Source organism: Toxorhynchites rutilus, chromosome 1 (assembly GCF_029784135.1).
Source record: "Toxorhynchites rutilus septentrionalis strain SRP chromosome 1, ASM2978413v1, whole genome shotgun sequence".
Lineage (NCBI taxonomy): Eukaryota > Metazoa > Arthropoda > Insecta > Diptera > Culicidae > Toxorhynchites > Toxorhynchites rutilus.
Window position 1 is genome coordinate 59829772 of NC_073744.1, and position 20981 is coordinate 59850752.

General features: G+C 39.7%; 1 protein-coding gene across 1 annotated transcript; it reads right to left on the reverse strand.

Moving 5' to 3' along the window:
* Window positions 1-8067: 8067 nt before the first annotated feature.
* LOC129761758 (protein toll-like) lies at window positions 8068-11605 on the reverse strand. The gene has a single exon (XM_055759507.1). The coding sequence runs from the start codon at window positions 11464-11466 to the stop codon at window positions 8230-8232; it is 3237 nt and encodes a 1078-aa protein (XP_055615482.1). The 5' UTR covers window positions 11467-11605; the 3' UTR covers window positions 8068-8229.
* Between the last annotated feature and the right edge of the window lie 9376 nt (window positions 11606-20981).

A 20981-nucleotide genomic window follows, 5' to 3' on the forward strand; every position in this document is an offset into this window, starting at 1 on the left:
TGCAATTACAATGATCCTTTAAACGGCTAGAATCATGTGGCATTCATACCCCTGGTGGTGGCGGCCGACGTTACCCCGCATGATTTTAGTATCATCATTTTCATACCTTTTTTAATTTATCATAGAACATTATGAAATGAGAAGTAAACGTTCTGAAAATCAACGTGATGTTGGAAAACATCCTAAAGATCGATGCTGACACAATAAAATGCTTCAATTTTGTATACAGTAAAACCTGTTTTTGTGCGGTTTTTTATTGTGTGAATTTTTTTTGTGGATTTTCTGTTCTTGTGCGGTTTTTTTGTGCGATTCTCTTTGGGCGGTATATGAAAAGAAGCATATTTGACGAAGTTATCGTCCATTTAGTTTTTTTTATCGATGGTTTGTATGCATTTCAGTGCGAAAAAAGCATATTTGCGTCTCAATTATCCACTTCTGAAACCATTCCCCTCCTCCCATCAAATGCTCTAAGTTTTTCCAAGTTTTTGCATGACATGATTTCTAACAGCAACACGTTTCGACATGCAACTAAAACCACAAAACAGCCACGCGCAACAGAAAAAAGGCAAACTGTTCCTTCGCAAAGCAGGGAAACAAAAGAAAATTGAACAGTGAACGGCGTGGATTTGAGTTATTTTCTTGAGGCAAACTTTTTTTATGCGGTCCCTATCTACCGCACAAAAAAGTTTTTTTTTCAAAATGTGTAGAGGAACTGGTACAAATTCGGTACCCTGTGGGTAATTTGGTACCAACCCGGATCTCCTGCGGTTATGAGCGCACTCTGGTGGTGAATAAAAAAAAGTGTTCTAGTAATATAGTAACAAACGTCAGATGCCAAAAACCCAAAATATCTGCGTTTTTTTAAAAATGGTGATGGGTTATATCTAGGACACGACCGCATATTTTCGACGTAGAACTACGCAATTATATTATGCAATCCACTTGTTTACCACTTCGAATATTATTTTAGAATGCATCGAAATTTTTGTAATAGATTCTACTCATCGTTGCCTAGGGCTACCAAAATATGTGAACTGAAGAATTGTCAAACGATCATTGTATTCTACATTTCCCTCTGAAAATGTTGTACATCTCATGTTTACGTAGTTCTCGAACCGCGAAAGTTCATTCACCTCTAGTATCTGGAATGACGATTTTCCCAGGCTTCTCAGTTTAAAACTACTGAGGCTACCTGTTCATTGTGTTTGATTGTACCCAATGCTTAGGGTGGCCGTCTTACCCCGTCCTTTCCTACTGCATTGACACAGTCAATGTTCCTAAGTTTCAGCTTCGAAATTGCAGAAACGACAGTTATTATCTGCCAGTTTTCCGATTTTTTTAAAGGGGATACCTGCTCGGATAGTGTCCGGTCAATAGACCGGTTAATGTACTCTACATGTCATTATTGCGCCCATGCAACTTCTTAAATTGCATTGTGTTGTGTGTATGAATTTAAATTGTCGTAAGTTGCCGTGAAAAAAAAGTTTTTTTTCAAACTCTAGCATAGATCTAAAATTTTATCCTACCCTGAGATCAATCATGAAATTATTACCGCAGTGGATAATTGTACATACTTGGTTTGAATGAATATAATTTTTATATTAGTTTTCTGGGAATAAAATCAGTTCCTAGCTTTGCTTGCCATTTCATTATCCATTATGTTGAATGAAGTGAATCAGTGCCTAGTATACTTCGTACCGTAAATAATCTATTTCATTTTGATGGAACCGCCCAGCTTGTCGAACAAATTCAGTTGACTTCGAAGCTCCGGGAAACCATACTTCATACAACTCCCTAGAGTACGAGGAACGACCTTACCGTCTACCGTTTCCAATATTTAATGTACGATTTGCTTAGTCAGTGTAAAACTCAAAACATAATAGTAACCTCCATCTGGTCCACTCGGTTCGGGCGGTGTTTTTGCTAGCTACCGGTGCAGAGGGAACGAAACTATACCCACCGATGTAGAAAGTTTCGACAGCTCATTCGGGAATTATTTCCAACTCTGTGGCAAACGAGTGGAAAATTTATGGTTCACGTTCGGATTTACCACCGGGAGCGTTCTTTGCCCAGTATTGAGCGCATGTACAGAAAGATAAACATTTTTTAAAGAACGCCTCAAAGTTAATTATCAGATTTTACAGGGCCGGTTGTGCGGACTAAATAACCCTGCTGCTAGTCGGTGGCTAGTTCGAGCATCTATTGTTCGCTTGTTCTACCGCATTCAGCCCATGGATTCGCCACAGGTACCGAATTGAACTTTTTTTTGCGGTAAGTTGTTATAAGTGCGGCACGTTAATGAAACTGTCATCGGCAGACCGTTTCGTTGGATTTTGCTGCGTGACAAACCCCTTCTCTGAGCGATGCAGGCTGAAAAATTTTGTAAACTCATTATAATGTAGCCTGTCAGCGGAGGACACTGCGTGTGATTATGAGTTTGTCACGAGCAGCGAATTGGGGTTAATCGATTTTATTTCACGAGAAATGAATTCAATCCAGATATGTTTTATTATTCAAATTCAAGCAATGATGTTACAAGTGAGGCTACATTTCAAAACAATCTGTGTTCTCGACTTCGGTTACCACACAAAGGCCGCTTAGAAAACGATCACAACCGGAACGGATTGCAAAGTGGCGCATCCAATGGAAGTCGCTGCGAGAATTGTGCCCCCTCCCAGCGCAGTTTGCCAACCCTTCCCGATTCAGATTCTTATCGAAGATAAAAAGGCACACAGCCAGCGGTCAGCTGTTCGAAACGGAAACAAGTTCCTGTCCAGAACCGACAACGTGGGACCAGCCGGCAGATCCAACGTTCGTCGAAGAACTGGATCTCCAGCAGGGACAGCATTTACGTTCGATAGTCGGAATCCAATTAAATTAATAATGAGCCGGCTAGACATTTCTTGTGGATACAAAGAAGACGCGGGTAGCAAAAAAAATAGCATAAAGAATAGCTATGGGAAGATTAATTTTTGAGTGACTGCTACATGAGAACAACATATGTATCGACCCAGAGCGCACGTCATGCTGCGATTGAATAATGCCGATAGAATTTTAATCAGCTCCGTCAGCATAGATAGATCAGAAGGAGAAGGATTAGACGCTACGGACCTTCTATTATCGTAGAAGCGTGGCGGATCGCAAAGGTATGTAATGATAAAAGCGGGTTTCTACTCGGAAAAGATGAAGTTGTTGCTGATGCGATTGGGAGCTACCAAAACTGAAGCTGGGTTCGAGTTTTGCCATTCGTAGGAATGAGATATATAAAACGATGAGTTGCGCCACATCATGACGCGGAAGACGAGGATGGAAGAAAATAATTACGAAAACTGTATATCTTGGTTCTGTACGAGGCCAAACGTGACATCCAGCTGTGACTGACCAATTTACAGATTGATAGATGTTCGGCGAATAAACTGTTACTGTCATAACTGTAGATGTTTTTAAATGTATTGTTTTCTTCGTATTAAAACATCACTGCAAATGCTTCCCGTCTGGCTGGTAAATGGCATCACTGTTGACAGCATCTACTTTTCTTGATGCTATCACGAAACTAGAAAACCAGCATTATAAGGAAATTTTGATAAACCTCGCAAAAGGGCTACTGAGACTGGTTTAAGTTATTACTGGGTAACCTACTCCAACGTTTCTGCCTTACAAATGAAACACAAACTTCTGCATAACTCGAGAACTAATCAAGCAAATGGAGCCAAATTTGGGAAGTGAGGGTTTTTGGGTACGAGAAATGTTTCTATGATGATATGACACCCTCCCTCCCTCATCTGCCCATAAAAATAGTACACATATTTCAACTAAACATATTCCAACCAAACATGGCTATTTAAAATTTTCGGAAAACTCTGAAAGAAAATGGGAAAATTCTAAAACTCTATTCGCATATGTTCTACAATTACAAGCGTTGTTAGTCCATTTGATATTTGCGCTAACGAGATTAGTCTTCGTTCGAATGTGGAAATGGATTTTTATGTGATAAAACTCACTTCTATAGCTTCTTCTATCTATATAAATAAAAATGGATCGCCGAATGTGTTGATGAGAGCAAAACTTGCGAAAGGAATTGTCCTGTCTTTATTCTATCATATTTTCTGTTATTATGCAAATGGTTGAAAAATCCAAGAATTGTATCTGAAAATAATCTGATATTGTAATGACGAGTTTTGGTAGAAGTACTAGGAATTTCATAGTAAAAGGTAATTTTCAAGAGGAGATTAGAACATCAATCGATGAACAGTTTTGCGATTGGACCCATGAACGTGCGATTAGTAAAAAAAAACGTGAATGTGATAACGAAAAATAAATTTTGGGCGGGACGAAGTTTACCGGGTCCGCTAGTCGACATATAAAACTTAAGTCAATGAGCTAGTCTTTTTTGAAAAACCACTTGTGATAACAATGGACTCTATTCGCATAGATCTAGTCTATTTGCATAAGAATATTGAACGAAGACTGAAAACAAGTTAAATTTGGAAAATCTTAACTCAAAAACGAAAAAGATACATCTTTGATTTTTGGATGTGTTATGTGAAAAAATCTCAGCTTCCAAGAAAACATATAAAAAAATATAGCGTCCTCTATCGTTAGCCGAGAAAACTATGAAAAAATAACACAAACAATAATTACAAAAATTAAAATCCAAATTTTTCGCAAATGTATATTTTTATCCAAGAAGACTAGATCAATGGCTTTAATTTGATATGATCATCTAAATCGGTCCAGTTCTTCAAAAGTTTTTTTGGAAAATGGGGAAAAATTTTTAACCATCGGTCAACTTTGGAATATCATAACATAAAAACGAGAAAAAAATCTCCCATCTCTGATTTTTGGAAAAAATATAGCAGACGATACTTCAAATATACATAGAACCCCAAATTTTCACCCTCCTACCCCATCCACTATTTTTCCATCGCAATTTTAGTATTTTTATATATAAACAATATCGAAATAACTTTACTGTAGTTTTTTGACGTATGATTACGTCTTTCGAAACATATTGGGGTACAAATTGAAAAACGAAAATCGAACGCAACGTAAAAATTGTCCAATTTCAAACGCAATAAGTGCAGAAACGAATTGAAATGACGTTTTGGGCACTCCATAACAATTTTTTACATTGAAGAAACTAGTATACATCATGAAACTAACTATCGAATAATTGGAAAATCTTAACCATTGTTATTAACCAAATGGAAATTTCTGGTTCTAATTGGTTGAAATCGACGACACAAGCGGCGGCTCATGCACTCACACTTATCGCTCAGTCATTTATTGATGAATTTGAGAGATTTTTGCGTCAATGAGCACTCCATTTATAATAATTTATAATAGAACCTAGGTTTAGTCCCAACAGAAAATATTTTCATAATTGAATGCGTCAAACATATCCAAAATCAATGTGGTACAAATAGTCTAACGTAATCCTACGTAAACTATACGGTCCTGTCTCAGACACAACCCTCCTGTGATTTTTTTCAAACAGAACGGATTTATCAATTTATCATTATCAAAGACGAAGCGGTAATTTTTTATTCAAACTGAAATATCTTGGTGTGGGAAGGTTCTACAGAAACGTTCTTGGAACCAAAAAAATTGCTGATTGATTAGTTTATATGGATTTGCTGTTGAGTTGGTTGGCAAAAAATTGTGTTAGTCCAGAATATTCTTGAAAAACAAAGAAAAATTGATTTTTCATTTCTTCCCGATATTATTTCCTACTACACCTACACACACCAAGATAAAAATATGTACGTAAAATATTTCAATACCTGAAAGTTGTAGCTTCAAAATGATGTGCATGCCATCGATATGCGTTCATTTTTCAAGAAGATACAGCATGTCAAAAATCACTTGAAATTTTCGACTTCGCACTCTGTTCCTCTAATTTTTTTGTCGAGTGTATGTTGTTGAATGACAAATGAAGCCACATGCGCAGGTAACCTAAATTTGCCTAAACCAGGCTCATCGCCGTTGAACTGTAAACTTTATTGAATGAGCACAATGAATTATTGAAATTGTTTAAATTCAACCATTCTCGGGTAGCAAAATGACAATCACGTTATTGCCATCATCCCTGATGAAACATCAGCTGATTTTCACCAGTGTTTAGATATTCTAGAGCTAGCCTCTCAGAATGCATTCAAGGCGTGTTATTTGGCATAGAAATCTCAACTAGTAACTACTAGACGCAAGTAATACTACGTTGAGACGGCGAAGTTCCTCTAGGAACGTTAGTGCCATTGAAGAAGAAGAAGAAGAAGAAGAAGAAGTGTTGCTAGAATCATGGTAGGCGAAACAGAGGAGGCGAAACAAACCAGAGAGTAAGCTCGAAGGATTCTTATGCGTATCGTATGATGAACTGACGTAGTCAGAACAACGCTATCGTGAGCAATGCCGTTACAGCCTTTGCTATTATCAGGAAAATCGCAATGCATTGTCAGCACCTGTGTTCATACAAAAAAAATGAAGTCTTCAATGAGCTTCAATACAACATTACACGTAATCGGTCATGTTGGCGCAGCTGACAAGACTTCAGACCACCGTTTAGCAAACTCGTTTGGAGGTTATATTGAGTTGCTTTTAAGCTTTAATTTTTATTCCATTTTAATGTTTAATTAATTTTTAATTTATCAATAATTACGTTTTTAGTCCTGCTTCTATTGTATAGTCTGTTGTCCAACGCAAATTGATGTAATTTGTATTTTAATTTTATTGAACTGTGCTGCTTCCAATTATACGTCCAATGTGTTCATTCGAGATTTGTTGTTTTGTGTGCTTACATGTTCCTTTTTTAGATATTTTAGTATTCGTGTGTTAGAGTGAGTATTCGATAATTGTGTGTTCATGATCTGTCAATCTATAGTTCCATCGTCTGCGATGTTTCAGTCACGGGTTCCTTTAACGCTAGATAACCCACTGCTTATTTGGGTTCGGTGCTGTTCGGAACAGGTCCCATATGTTGCTGGATGTATTCGGTTGAATGACAAAAACGAGAATTATCTCATACGCAATATCGCATTCTGCAGTCTCTTCGACTTAAGAACAAACGAGTTGTGCAAATATGGAAAACTTGCCACGCAATTCATCATTTACGACATTGAGCTTCGTGTTCTATTTTTTTTAAACGAAAATGGTAATGAATTTTCGGTTGGAATGAACAAACTTTTGGAAAAAAAAATTATAAATAAGAATTGGCTCTGCTGTTTCAAATATGCGTATATACTATGTAACAGAGTAGCAAACGTACAATACATTAGTTATTTATTTATTTAACAACTAGAATATTCCCTAGAAAATAACACGCAACGAATATTGTAACGTAATCTTATATCAACTATGCGGCCGTGTCTCGAAAACAACCTTTCAATTTTTTTTTTGCATTGCAAAACTTCCTTAGTGATAAGAAATCGTCACCAGGAGAAGATTAGGGAAAGTGTGTAACTCGTTCAAGTTTGCAGTCCGACATTATCATCCAGCACTAAACAATTTTAGTTGATAATGTTCATTCACGTTCACGCACTTTTATCACATGTGCCTCAATTCGACTTACTCAAGATCTTCCAGATTTGTCATCGTCTTCAATGGCCTCGTGGCTATCTTTGACCTGCTTGAGCCGTATAGAAGCCATAGAGGTCACAATTCTCATCGCCTACGGAGAAAGCTATTCGTTCTGGTAAATCTAAAATTTTAATTTCAAGCCAATGCAAATCCATCATAAAACGAAACTCTCCCAGCTTTAACTTAAGATCATTTTCCAGCATCTGCATAAAATCGTCTTCCATAAAATGCGTCTTTTTTTTTGGGCAGTTATCGAATAGAAGCATGTGAAGCTATGATTTCGACGAGTAATGTGTTTATGGCATTCTGATCATCAAGGACGATGTGCAGAGTCCAAAATCGAAAAAAAAAACCCAAATCAAACTACTTACTATACACTACAATTCGTAATACGAAGAACTTAGGCGACGAAATGAAAGAAGGACGAGAAAGGCGATTAGGTAAAACCGTTCTAGGGATGAAGCCATGTGATATTATGAGGAAATGAACAGCAGCTTATGTTTAGCGATTTCATTGCCCGTTTTACTATTCTTAATATTATACACAATCGTAACACATGAAATTTAATAAATAAGGGAATCTGAAACAATATAAACTCGATTCATACGAATAGATTGATCTTAACTACTTTCTGTTTTATTCTCGAAATAATTTCGCCTAAACGTCACTCTGCTTGGAGTTGCTGTTGATTGCAAATGCGCCATTCACATGCCCCGAAACGTAATCCTTCAGGTGGAAACCATCAACGAGACTAACATCTCCGTTTGTTGTTTTCCCTATCGTGCCCGTCATCTCTACCAGCGGGAGCCTAAGCGATGGAGGCGTGGTCGGAATCAGCTCCAGTTTATCGTCCACCGAACTCATCAATCGGGTGTTTGCAATGACCTTTCCCTTCAGTCCTTTCACTACAGGAGGGTGAGGCATAGCGTAGCGCAGCTTATTCCAGAACCACGGATCATCCCACCGGACGTAGGTAGTCATCTTCAAGTATGCTCGAAGTTCGCTGTCGGCAATGTCTTCGATATCACCAATGTCTCCGTAAACAATAACGATAACACGGTACCGCTTGTCGGCCATTGCGTTGAGATACGCCGTTCGGAACTCGGTTTGTGCCCAGTTTGATTCGAGGAAATTTTTCGACAGCACGACGATGGTTCGCCGGGAATTTTCCACCGAACTGGTGATTTGTGTCGTAATCATCTCACCTGGTGTCCAATCGCGCATATGCCAACACGTTTTGAAGTTCATCGGTTGCTTCTCCAGCGTCGGTACCAATTGCTCGGCGACAAATTGCTCGTCCTTGTGGGAGTAGGAAATGAACGCATCGTACAACTTGTCCTTATCCAGTTCCTCCTCCGATACTAAACCCAAACACAAATCGTGTGCGAAAAGCCACACCTTGATGTGCGCTCGGTACGTGAAGAATACAGCAGTCAAGAGCCCTATCAGTAGTCCCATGATGGCCAGAGCAATGCTGACAACTATAATCGTAGTCACACCGTCGCCGCATAGCTCATTTGTGGTGATTGATACGAACGCACGACCGTCCTCGCAAAACAGCTGGGAAATATTCGCCGCTCTCCGGTGATTTCGTTGAATGAAGTCCAAGAATTGTGACGAGTCGCAATCACATTGCCAACGGTTATTCGCAAGTAGCAGACTGACCAATCGTTTGCTGCTATTGAGCGCCTCCACGACCGACTGATTAAGTCTCGTGAGCTTGTTCTGTGTTAGGTCCAATACCCGCATGCTGCGCGGTAGATTCTCCGGTAGCAAGTCAACAATTGCGTTGTTGCGCGCATACAACTCCGCTACCATTGCGTAGCCGGACAAGCGCTCCGTTGGTAACTCGGAGATGTTGTTGTTCTCAACGAGCAGCTCTATGAAGTTGTATCCGAAAATGTCCGGCTGGGGAAGTGCGGGTATCCTGGAGAGACCCTTGCCGGTACAGTTGACGATGATTCGACGATCCAGAGGCCGCACGAAACAGCTACACTCCTCCGGGCAGTGCTTGAGCTCTGCGTCTTGCTGGTCCAAATGACAGAGAAGATTTTTGGTAACCAGAGCAGAGACTTTAACCTCTCGAAGCTCCTGGGGATCGCTACAGCGCAGATTGTTTGCGGAAAATTGGATACGTTTGTAGACGATGGGATCCAACTCGTTCAGCTGGTATCGAACGAATGCGAAAATGTCGCAGTTACAATCCAGCGGATTGTCGTTGACATCGATCTGTATTTTGCCCCCTGGCTTCTCACGCTGCGACGTTATAATCGGTTCCATTTCCTTCAGATCAATTTCCGAGATGTGGTTATGGCTAAGATTGACGCGGATGTCTTGGGAGGCGAATTGAAGGTCGAGATAGGACAGTGAGGAGATGTCGTTATAGCTGAGGTCAAGCTGGTGCAGTCGTGGGTTGTTCTGGTTCCAGTCACGAAAGACCGACGCGATACTGTTGTTACGCAGGTTCAATACACGAAGATTTTCCATGTATTGGAAGGGAGTACTGCCTTCTTCGGCGAAATCAGTTTCGTGCAACTCAAGACGATTGTTTTGCATATATAGGCTCTCAAGAGATCTCGTACTGATGAATGTTAATTGATCTAGCGAATGCAAATTATTGTTGTCCAGATAGAGTTCGGTCAGCTTGGCAAGCGACCCAAAGAGACCCGCACTCAGATTGTTCAGGTGGTTGTAGGATAAACTAAGGGTGAGTAGATCGGCATTACTTTCGAACAATCGCTCTGGCAGAGCTTCCAGTTCATTGAAGGATAGGTCAAGATTTTGAAGATGGATCTGATCGTAGAGCAACATTTCTGGCAGATAACTCAGCATGTTGTAGCTCAGATCTAAGTCGGTGATCTCGATAGAACCACGAAACAAATTCGTGTGTAAACTAGCTAAGCTACAGCGACTTACGATTACCGTTTTCAGCTGACGAAGGTCTCCGAGGAGCTTTCCGGGGAGGATTTCCAGTGGGGCTTGATTGTTGATCAATTTAAACTCGCTGAGTTTTGCGTTTCCCGACAGCAATTTTTCCGGAATGGATCTGAACCGATTGAATCCGAGGTTGAGCGCGGTAAGCTCTGGGAGAAGCGAAAACACATCGTGACTAATTGTTTCGATTGAATTGACAGACAGATCGAGCTCCTGCAAGGCATCTGCGCCCTCGAACAGTTCTTTGCTGATATTACGGAGATCATTGCGCCATAAATTCAAATGGCGCAGTTTACGCTGGTTCTTGAATACACTTGGTCTGATTTCACTGATCTGATTGGCTCCAAGCTCCAGTACAGCCAAATGTGGCAGCTTCTCGAAGATGGTGCCGAGAACTTTCACCTGATTGCTACGGAGAACAAGCCATTTTAGGTTCGGAAGCTCCTCGAAAATATCCGCTTGCACATTTTTCATTCCGGAACTGATGAATAGTTTTTCCAGCTCGAGCATGCCTTTAAAGTGGTGACGCATCAACTGGACGCCGAAATCTTTCCCGTAGCTTTGATACCAGAAATCTTCGACATGTTTCACACCAAGAAATTGTATTAGTTCCATTATAGACTTATCTTGCTGAAGCGGACAGTGGATAATCTTCACCTGTGTAGTGTTGCCAACATTCAAAACCGGAAGGTCACTGAAATCCGACTTTTCGTAGCACTGCACTTGAGCATACATGTCCGGCTTGATTTTCATTATAATCTCCGGGTTTAACACCGGGCACTGGATTTCGTAGTCCGAATTTGTGTTCATGCAGCTACAATCGCCCGAAGGACTCGACTCAAAGCATTTGAATCGCGAACCAGCGGAATCATCTCCTGACGCGTAACGCTGGGGAAGCGTGTAACCACTCCTGGACCCCAGCAGCACTAGTAGAAAAACCGGCACTCCGATAGTAACCATTTTCTTATCTTTTATTCACACATGAATTATTCTGTCTATTATCTGTATTTTAATCACTGGTAAAGCTCTGAAACATTCAGTTTTTTTTTTCAATTTTGAAGAAAAATGTCTATCGCTAAAATATTTGTCCGCTCTCACCGAACTCACGTTCCGAACTAACATGAAGTGTTTGAACAACGGGATATATTTTTTTCGGCTCATTCCCTATCTACCTGCACTTCAACACATAGCCTTCGAATTCAATTGAAGGGTACAATTTACCTGGAAAATGTCGAAGGACATTTTCTGCCTGCATACGAGGGCAACAAGCCTGACTTTATGATGCTTGTTTCAAAGAGCAACCCATCCCTCGTCGTCACCCTGCAGTCGGTATTTCCCTGCTATCCTTCAATGATTAGCATAAATGATGTTCGCAGATGAATGGCATTTAAAGTGGGTTTCCCACTAGCAAAAATCCCGATACTCGACTGAATCGGTTGGATCTCTCATTGTGGGATTAGGTTCAACTTTTTGATACCTGTGAAAATGCTCGGCACTGTCTCATAAAATGTTTCGCCTTTTCTTCGGTTTCCTTGCCGGAGGATTACTCCGCTTGGAAACGAACCTGGAATCAGGCGCAATGGAATGTGCTGGGACCTTTTTTTCCTTCGTGCCTTTTATGTTAATATTTTATTAGTTTTCTTTTAGCTAGACAAGATTTTGTTTGAGAAATTGCCCAGTTTTTGGAAAATTTACGATAGTTTCTGACAATACTTGAAGCTAGTTGCTTTACAACTATTGTGGAATTTTTGCTCCGTGAAGGACAGCAGAAAGGAAAACATTGGAGAAACGAATATAAGCTGTATTACAACTTGAATACGGAATTAGTCAAACTTTTGCACCAGACATGTACTACCAATTATTGATATGTATTTGCAATGAATTGTTGAGTATATGTTCAAAGCCAAAGCATTCATTCATGCAAAGCCTTTCGCCACACAAATGTTTTGTATTGTACAATTAAAAATATTGATTCATTGAAAAATGCACGTTTAATTCCTAGTTCAACTTCATTCCAACGAATGCCGATTTATCAAAAGATCCGTAGAGTTATTCTCGTACAACAAGTATCATTTTTAAAACGTTTTTCTATTTTTCGGGCATTTTCCCACATTTCTGTACGAACCAAAACGCTGCTTGGCAAATGCGTGACTCTGGGACATATGATGAAGTCGCTAATTGTGGATAATGTGGATAATGAAAGCCCCACGATTTTATTTTAGTATAAACAATGCCCTAGACTAATGAAGGAGAGGTTTGATAACTGCTAACTGCCACTTGCCTAATTATTTTCTAGCTTTTAGTACATTATTATGTTTAATCACAATTAAACCGTTTAACTTAAAAAGTTTTGTTTTACTTATTTTATTTTCTAGTTTTTAGTACATTATCTGTTTCATTAGAATATTTCTCTACAATAAAACCATTGTACTGTATTCTATCAGTCAAATAATTTCATTTGATACCGATATTGAGTTTTCAGAAAATACATAGTGTGTTCTCCAAGTCAAGTTCATTAGTTGATACACATATCTCAACAGACCTTTTTTTTTGAGATGATATGGAAACAGCTATTTTGTAGTGGCGGCAAAATTGGATTTTTCAAGATAAACAGTTTTAAAATGACAGCAGAGATAAAGGTGTTTTATGAATTCCGTCAGTTCCTATTGGTAAAATTTCTATTAATGTGGGACAACCCTACAGACATACAAACACACATACAAACAGTTCAGGCTAAATAAAACCGTTTAATAAAGTAATTTGCTATTTTGTGATTGCAGCCATCTTGGATTTGGATTTTTCATAATTTACTGTGTAAATTATATAAAGGGCTACTATTCAAGCCCTTTCATTTGATACCCATATTAATGGGGTTTTTACATAATATGTAGTCCGCCATCTGGTAGGTTTTGATGGATTTGTATTTTTCATAAATAACCGTGTTCTACTAATCAAGTCATTTCATTTGATACCCATAATAATAGGGTTTTGAGAAAATATGTAGTCCGCCATTTTGTAGTGACAGCCATCTTGGATTTGCATTTTTCATTACATTTCATTACACACTTCTCCTATATATAATGTCTCCACACAGTGGCGTCTACTAGGATGCACGATTGTAGGGGTGCAGAATGAACTGAATTTATAGGAGAAGCGTGTAATACCCACCCCCTTTGCGAGAATGGATTTATCTTGACCGTGCTCTTAAAATTTAAGGTAACAACTACGTCAGTACGCAGATTAGTTAACCCTCAGTCATCTGTACTCGTTCTGTATTTTAGATACTGAATAACAACAGAGCTACGAATTTTATTTTGAAAGGCGCCCAAATTCTAAATTTCCAATCATACGGTGTTAAATGGCCCAGCAGAAGTATAATATGCCCATGAGTTGTTTCTCTCAGAGACTATGAAGCTCAGAGAAAAAGCTTGTATGAATGAGAGATTCCATCAATCTATTCCCTTCATGCCCACCAGCGAAGAAAAGATACCGTTCCTTCGGTGAGCGTGTTCTCCTAGTATTCGTACATTAATTCTCCAGCCCGCACTCTTGTATTCCTGCATTCTCTGAGTACATAATATAGATGCTAGATGTGAAGACATGTTTTCGTTTTGAAGACATTTAATTTTGTGAAAACATACTGAGGTCATTTCAAAGTATGTGAAAACAATCGTTTGTGTGATTTACCGAACATGATTTAGAAATATCGTGATGGTTTGCTCATTTTTGTTCATTATGATTACATTTGAAGACATTTATTCGTGCCATGCAGAGATAATTGAAAAAATCATCTGGCATCCCTCACATACAAGCTATTTCTCTCGTGATAATGTTTACGGCCGAAAGCTAGCAAATTGCCCCGATCGAGGGTATGCCATACTGCCCGATGGTGAGCTGATGCGGAAAATATCAAATTGAGAAGGAAATGAATCCTTTCTTACCATTTTCTTCATCTGAGGTATTCACTGAGAACTCGACTCAATAAATATGACTCACAGTTATCGCCTCTGAATCGGTTTCAAGCAACAAAAACCTTATAGAAATGATGTAGAAAATTACTTCGAAAATTGCTTCCAAAGGAAATTATTTTTCTTATTTTTTTGAAGCATGTTACAAATGTAAAACTTGCATGTTAGAATTCTATCATTGACTATCACGATTGCCTATATCCATCGCATTTCTATTCTTGCTGTTTTACGAGAAAATCAGGCGGATCAAATTGCCCGGCAGGTGCGTTTCAGACACATCTCCTCTATATGAAGAAATTTGATGAATATGATTTATTTCTTTTTTGGCGGGGTGGTGAGGGTGCAACTCGACCCTTCCGACCCGGGTGCGGAAGCTTCACTCGACGCCACTGTCTCCACATCCCTAAATTTTGAATGGATTCTGAAAGGGTTCTGCCAGCATCATAGACAAGTTGGCACGAAATTCGTTGTGTGTTTTTGCACTGCTGTACGGTCGACCCGAAAACCGAGAAAACGGAAGACAAAGCTTGTCGAGTCAGCTAGTTACTGTAATTAGCAGGATTGATACTTTTCAAAAAAGTCTTTCGCTCTTTGTGACATTGGCACAAATTTTGTTTTGTGTGTTACTTGGATAATATTCACCACAAATAATGCTATACAAAATCCACCTATCGTGCCAAAGATTATTTCCGGAGACCGTCATGCATAAAATGACCATGATCCAACTGGGGTCAATCAGCGATTAAAAATCCAAGTCATTAGGACGTTTTTCTTCATTAGTTCGCCACTTTGACCACAACTGAAGGTTGTGCCAGCTAATAATTCGACGGGCTGAAGATTGTGCCGGTGAAATAGATAGGAGTAATGTACTGAAGCTTGTTCCATTGTACATCCGTACTGAAGGTGGTACCAGTCGACCAAATACCAGAGCTGCAACGCAGCTGCAAACAAGGCCAAGCGACGCGAGCTGGTGGATAATTCCGGTACACAAATTTAATATATAAAATAAAGAGGTTAGTTCACAAAAAAAGTTCTTAAATTTTGTTCATTGTTCGAACTCCCACATCCGAAAACGACCCGCAAAGAAGAGTCGGTAACATCTTGGATACACTCTAGATTAGTGGCACTCAACTTGTTTGATTCATGCGGACCCCAAAATATTGCGGGCTGCACACCGAGGCTCGGTAATGTTATGTAGAATCTGTCTACGCAGTGTACTCTCAATTTGTCTAATGAGCGCGAAATTCAAAATGCAAAGTAACACCAGATGGGCCAAATATAATAAATAATACAAACAAGGCTGTGTACTCGAAGAGGTATAAACAACAGTACTAGGATGTCGTATTTTTCCGAACATCAAAGCAATGTGTCAGCAAGATTTGACAAGCTAGCAAGTTGCTGTGGAAATTATTATAGGGGAGATGGGGGTAAGACGGGCATGTTAAGGAAAACCTTAATTGTATCTTTGGAAACTCATGTTTTCAAAAATTTAAAAGCAGTTTCTTACAGTTCAATATACTGATTTTCGAAATAACTGGCCAAATGTTTTATAAAAATGTGTTTTTCCATGTTTTTTACTGAAATTTAAACAAGCCGAGAAGTAGAACATTTTTATCGGTGCGGGTATGATGGACATGTGGTGGGGGCAATATGGACAGATTCATAATATACGAAGCGTAGAGGTTTATCGCTCGCGAGAGGAATAATTTCACTCTCTCTCTCTCTCAGTGTTTGTGCGTCCAGTAACTGAAATAGAACAAAAAGAGAAAGCAATATAAAAAAGAGTTCAATATTCTTCCCTTCACTTTCCATCATGCATTGGATGTGATTATGGAAGTGACTGTCCATTCAACCCACCCAGTGCAATTATTTCAATAATTTAAATTTACCATTTACGAATGAATTTACTTTCCCGTACATACCTTATATCGCTTCTCTGTCAACTCATAAACCGAAATATATCCATCGGCGAATTAAATTTTGCAATTAAACCACTCAAAATGCTTAATATCGAAGCCGCAAAAGTTACATCCACACGCGGAATCATGTTCGATTTTCGGTTTTTGTTTCAATAGTCCACTTTTGATCAGGATTCATGGTCATAGGATGGTTTAAATACTATAGAATAGCATGTAGAAGAGTTTCCCATCGACAGAAATTTGAAGTTCATAATGCAACCATACAAATTAACCACCTGTCCATCATACCCCCATTGTCCGTCTTACCCGCGGCTCCCCTACAGTTTTAACCAGGGCTCTGCATAGTCATAGTCAACTGAGGACAGTCAGCTGACTATCTGACGGACTATATCCGTGTTCAGTTAGTAATGACTTTTGGCTTCTTCACGCAGTTTGTCCGCCAAAACGACTAAACAGGTTGTCGGGCGTTTAGTCGCTATCTCTCTCTATCGACTCGACTATATCATCTCATTTTTCCCAGTCAAATAGTCCTCATTGCATTTTGAAGTGACTTCCCCCAAAACGAATTCCTTCCTCTCTTTCACTCTCCCATGTACGTGTGCATGCATCGATGTTCGAGTTCAACGTGGTTTGACAAACGCTACAGGTGAGCTAGATTCTTTTGTATCGTACACGAGAATTACTCACACGTATAAAATAGCGTGCAGTGTGTGTGCGATATTTTGCACGCTATTTACTAATACTAACTCGAGGACCTTTATAGGATATTTGATAAATGACTAAGTTCGTTGGTTTGAATTCACGATGGGTAGACAATAAACCGTCTATTGATGGGGTAGCTACTTTTTTGCATCAGAAATCAAGTTTTCGTTCCTCTTTATATGAACGTAAAATAAGATTGCGTACGCGGGTATAAAATTAGTGTCAGGGGGAATGGAAGTGTGGATTGAAGTCAGTTAAATGAAGAGGCAGATTTGTATTCATTAGTCGCGTCACTTGAAATAACCACTGACTGGACTAGTTCACCAGTAATCCTCGCTAGTCAACGCTAGTCAAATCATGTTCTAGTCATGACACATTTTATTGGCGGCGTTTGCCGAAGCAGTTCTAGTCGAAGCAAAGCTACGAAGAGTAGAGTCGGTCTTCATTTTTCACCTTCGATGATTTCGGGCCCTGCTCTTAACTGGTCTTAGCTGAGAGAAATTGCAATATTGAAAAATAAGACAGATTTAGTACCATTGAAAGTAGCTACTCTTTTAGAATTTCGATAAAGTCAATACCACGCGAGAAGCATTGCGTTGCCGCCAGAGAGACTATTTCCGCTTAACACTTGATTGGACCGAGAATTTAATTACCCGCAGCAAACAGCAAAACTTCTCGAGTAAAATTTTCCAACGAAGCGCTGCTCAATAATTCGATCCCACGCTTCGCGGCACAGAATGATCTTGGAACCTGCCAGAAATAAACAACCACCACTAACTATCCGTGTGTGTACACTAATTAAATGGTGCGCCCTCGAGAGCGATTGTCGGAAAACTGTTCATGATTTATACGCTCGGCAAAGGCCTTTCCTCCGATCGTTTTTCTTCTACGCTGTTCTCGCTTCATGCATGCCAGGAAGTAGTTACAGTTGGAACTTCTTTGGTCCGTAGATTCCTGGTGTCCTGAATCCGTTTCGGACTGGCTCATGCTGGCCACAGAACCGATTCTGATAAGTGCATGCGTGGAGGATGCAGTGACGAGCGTTTGTTCTAATTGGCAGCCATTAAGAGACTCGCATTATGACAGATTGTCATCCGTTTCCCGGTACGGTGCTCGTCAAGAGTGTAGGCAAGCACTCACTCTGACACCCTGAGACTCCTATCTTGTCTCTACGATAAGCAGCAGCGGCATTTGTATGACCTAAAACCACTGCAGACGAAAATGCATTCACATTTCGTCTTCCAGCGGCAAGTGTTGACTCTGTTCAAAACTCCTTTAAAAATTCATTGCCTCTATCTCTACATATCGCTGTTTATCATTATATTTCATGCAGTCTCCGGCGGCGTCATGTTTGGTTTCGGTATGCTAGACGACGGCTGTCGGGAGATGCAAAACAGTGCAGCTTCACACAGCATGAAACTGTGTTTGGATGTTTGGATGCATATGTGGTGTACATCAAGAACCATCATCCTATCGTCGTCATCTGGTGGCAAAACATGGTGTTCGTTATAGCTACAAGTATGTGAAAGTCTGTGGCTGGCGATGCGACAGGTGCAGTCTGAGCGGAAAAGACTCCTCTAATATTCTCGGGCATACGATGATGATGCCGTCGACGATGACGTTGAGGTTCTTCCGGGAACTGCTCTCTCCTCGGATAGGCATCCGCACAGTATTTTGGGACACGACATTATTATCTCTATCTTTGGCTGCTGCGGGAAACCAAAAATAGGTTGACTGTTTTGCCTCCCATCTAGAAACGGAAAGATCGCTGACAGAAATAAATGTCTAGTTTTTTTTCATGTTATTTATGTCCGGTATTGTGCGGTACACCGATTCAGTATGTTCATTAGAATGATTAGCTGTGCTAGATGTACCATTAGTTTATCATCTAATTCGGAATCTTGAATTTACGTGAGAAAAACATTGTACACTAACGTCCTCCCTTCAAAGCATATTCGAATTGAATTTATTATAATTAGATCGGACAAGCTCTCGTTTATAATCATAATTTCCGTCCAATCCGAACTCATCATCCCCGATATCTATGATTTGCTTCGCTCTTGATGAAATCCCTCAATGGCATACAAACGGGTTTCATCCTTCATGCCTCCACATTGGTTACGGAAACAGCTCACGTTCCGGAGTGTATTCAATTTTGTTTTATTCCATTTATTTCGTCCTCCAATTTTCCCTCTGTTGCCTGTTGTTACTATTCCTTTCAACCTAAGGAGCAAATGGAGGCGAATTTAAAAAGGGGTGAAGAGCAATACTTTATACACCCTTGCTAGCGCTGCTGGCCGAGGAGCGAGGGGATGAATGTTATCAATCGCACAAACTCTCACAAACCATGTTTCATAAATCTTGTTTCATTTTGGCTCCCGTCCTACGGCGTCCTAAGCTCCGGATGATTGTGTGAAAGTGGAAGGATCTCGATGACACGGAAGGCCAGTCGTCTACCCGAGGCCATTTTTCTTCAGCCACCGAGAAAGATATCAGCTGGAGTAGCCTTCAACTTGAGGGGCCAGATTCGTGCGCCGCCACAAGAATCGGGTCTCGGAGCGTATTGTGTATCCAAATGTATTTCGTTTGTAGGATAATATATTTTTAATAGGCTGGACCAAAATAAAAAGATCCTTGACGTGGGTGAAAGAAGGGTCTGGACATGAATGATCAGACTGGAACAAGCTGTTAGGAAAGATTAGAAATCATTTTTCATATTTTACATACATACAATCGGTGACATGTAAACTAGTATGAATGGACACCGTTTCATTGGTGTTCAACAATTTTGCTGATCAGATGACGTTATCGTCTCCTAATGATTTTTCTCCATTAGAAATACGCATTTATACGCATAACCATCAGAGCTGCATGTATTTCCCATTTGTCAAGAAATTTAAGAATGCCTCGCCATTTTTACGTAGGATTACGTCATTCGGGACATATTGGGGTACACATTGAAAATCAAAAATCGAGCACATCGTGAAAATTGTCCAATTTCAAACGTTTATTGCTCAGTCAATTCATGATGGATTGATGAAATTTTTGCGTCAATCGGTTTCGGTACTCCATAACATTTTTTTATATTGAAGAAAATTGAAATATCTCAACCCCTATCCTAACGGAAATACCCACTACTGATTGGTCGAAATTGACGATACATGCGGCGGGTCCCTAACAGAGACATCAAAACCAAGCTGCCTGGTAGAAATCGGCATTGCAAATACATGAAAATAGGTGGGAAATTTTGCTCCTACCGAAATGTGTTCCCTAACAGAGACATCAAAACCAAGCAACCTGGAGGAAATCGGCATTGCTAATACATGAAAGTAGGGGCAACTCTTGTTCCTACATAAATGTGTTCCCTAACAGAGATATCAAAACCAAGGTGCCCGGGGGAAATCGGCATTGCAAATATATGCAAGTCGGGAGCATTTATATATTGCAAGTAAGGTGAGTGATACGATTAACTCTAGCAAATAACATTTTAATTGGGAACTTTAATGTTGGTTGCTTCGTGAAATTCCATATAAATGACCGATCGTGTATTGTGCAAAAATTTATCACAAGTGTAAGTGTATGATTGTATATGGTAGCAGTTGTTTTAAAAATGACTTGATATATGAAACGATTTATTTCAATGCATAAACAAAAACCAAGGTGTGTTCCCGCCCGAGAACGGGTCGTTTGGTTTAAGCTGTCTGTTTTGTTGTGTTCATTTTCACCCAATGAAAATTGGAAAAGTGAAGAAATGTTAGAAAAAGTGATTTCCCATATGCTCTACATATAGTATTAGTTGTTGTTAGAGTTTTTTTTTATTTTTTATCTTCGCTTATTTTTCGTCGGCCTATTTCCGCCACTTCAGTGCCAATCACCGACATCAGGG